The following is a 634-nucleotide window of genomic DNA, read 5'->3' as shown; positions in this document are numbered from 1 at the left end:
CTTCCGCTGCGAGCTCTGCGGGAAGCGCTTCAAGCGCTCCTCCAACCTGCAGGAGCACCGGCGCATCCACAGCGGCGAGCGCCCCTTCCGCTGTCCCCGCTGCGCCAAGAGCTTCAAGACGCCCTACGAGCTGCAGCGGCACGCGCTCACCCACTGCGCCGAGAAGCCCTTCAAGTGCGCCGACTGCGGCAAGGACTTCCCCACCTCCAACGCCCTCCTGCTGCACCAGCGGCAGCACTGCGACGACAAGCCCCACGTCTGCGGCATCTGCGGCAAGAAGTTCACCTACGGTAGTTCGCCTACGGCCGCAGCCTCAAGGTCCATGAGCGGGTCCACACCGGCGACCGCCCCTTCGTCTGCCCGCTCTGCGGCAAGGGCTTCAAGCAGTCCAATGCCCTCTCCTCCCACGAGCGGGTGCACACAGGCGAGCGCCCCTTCGTCTGCAAGACCTGCGGCAAGGCCTTCAAGCAGTCGTCCTACCTGGTGATCCACGAGCGGGCCCACACCGGCGAGCGGCCCTACAAGTGCGAGGCCTGCGGCAAGGCCTTCGCCCGGCCCTCCCTGCTGCTCCAGCACCACCGTGTGCACAGCCAGGAGCGACACTACAAATGTAGCTTCTGCCCCAAGTTATTCA

The 634-nt window shown here is 66.6% G+C and overlaps 1 protein-coding gene across 1 annotated transcript in view; it reads left to right on the top strand.

Annotated features, from left to right (window-relative positions):
* Positions 1-52: 52 nt before the first annotated feature.
* Positions 53-634, top strand: part of LOC104499409 (zinc finger protein 768-like) — a gene marked incomplete at its 5' end in the record, with an annotated part of 1,283 nt that continues 701 nt past the window's right edge. The window contains 2 exon segments of the mRNA XM_010142914.1: positions 53-307; positions 310-610. Of these exon segments, the coding sequence (XP_010141216.1) occupies positions 53-307; positions 310-610 (556 nt within the window).

This window comes from Buceros rhinoceros, unplaced genomic scaffold (assembly GCF_000710305.1).
Source record: "Buceros rhinoceros silvestris isolate BGI_N320 unplaced genomic scaffold, ASM71030v1 scaffold25379, whole genome shotgun sequence".
Classification (NCBI taxonomy): domain Eukaryota; kingdom Metazoa; phylum Chordata; class Aves; order Bucerotiformes; family Bucerotidae; genus Buceros; species Buceros rhinoceros.
This window is presented reverse-complemented; position numbering and strand designations above follow the sequence as displayed.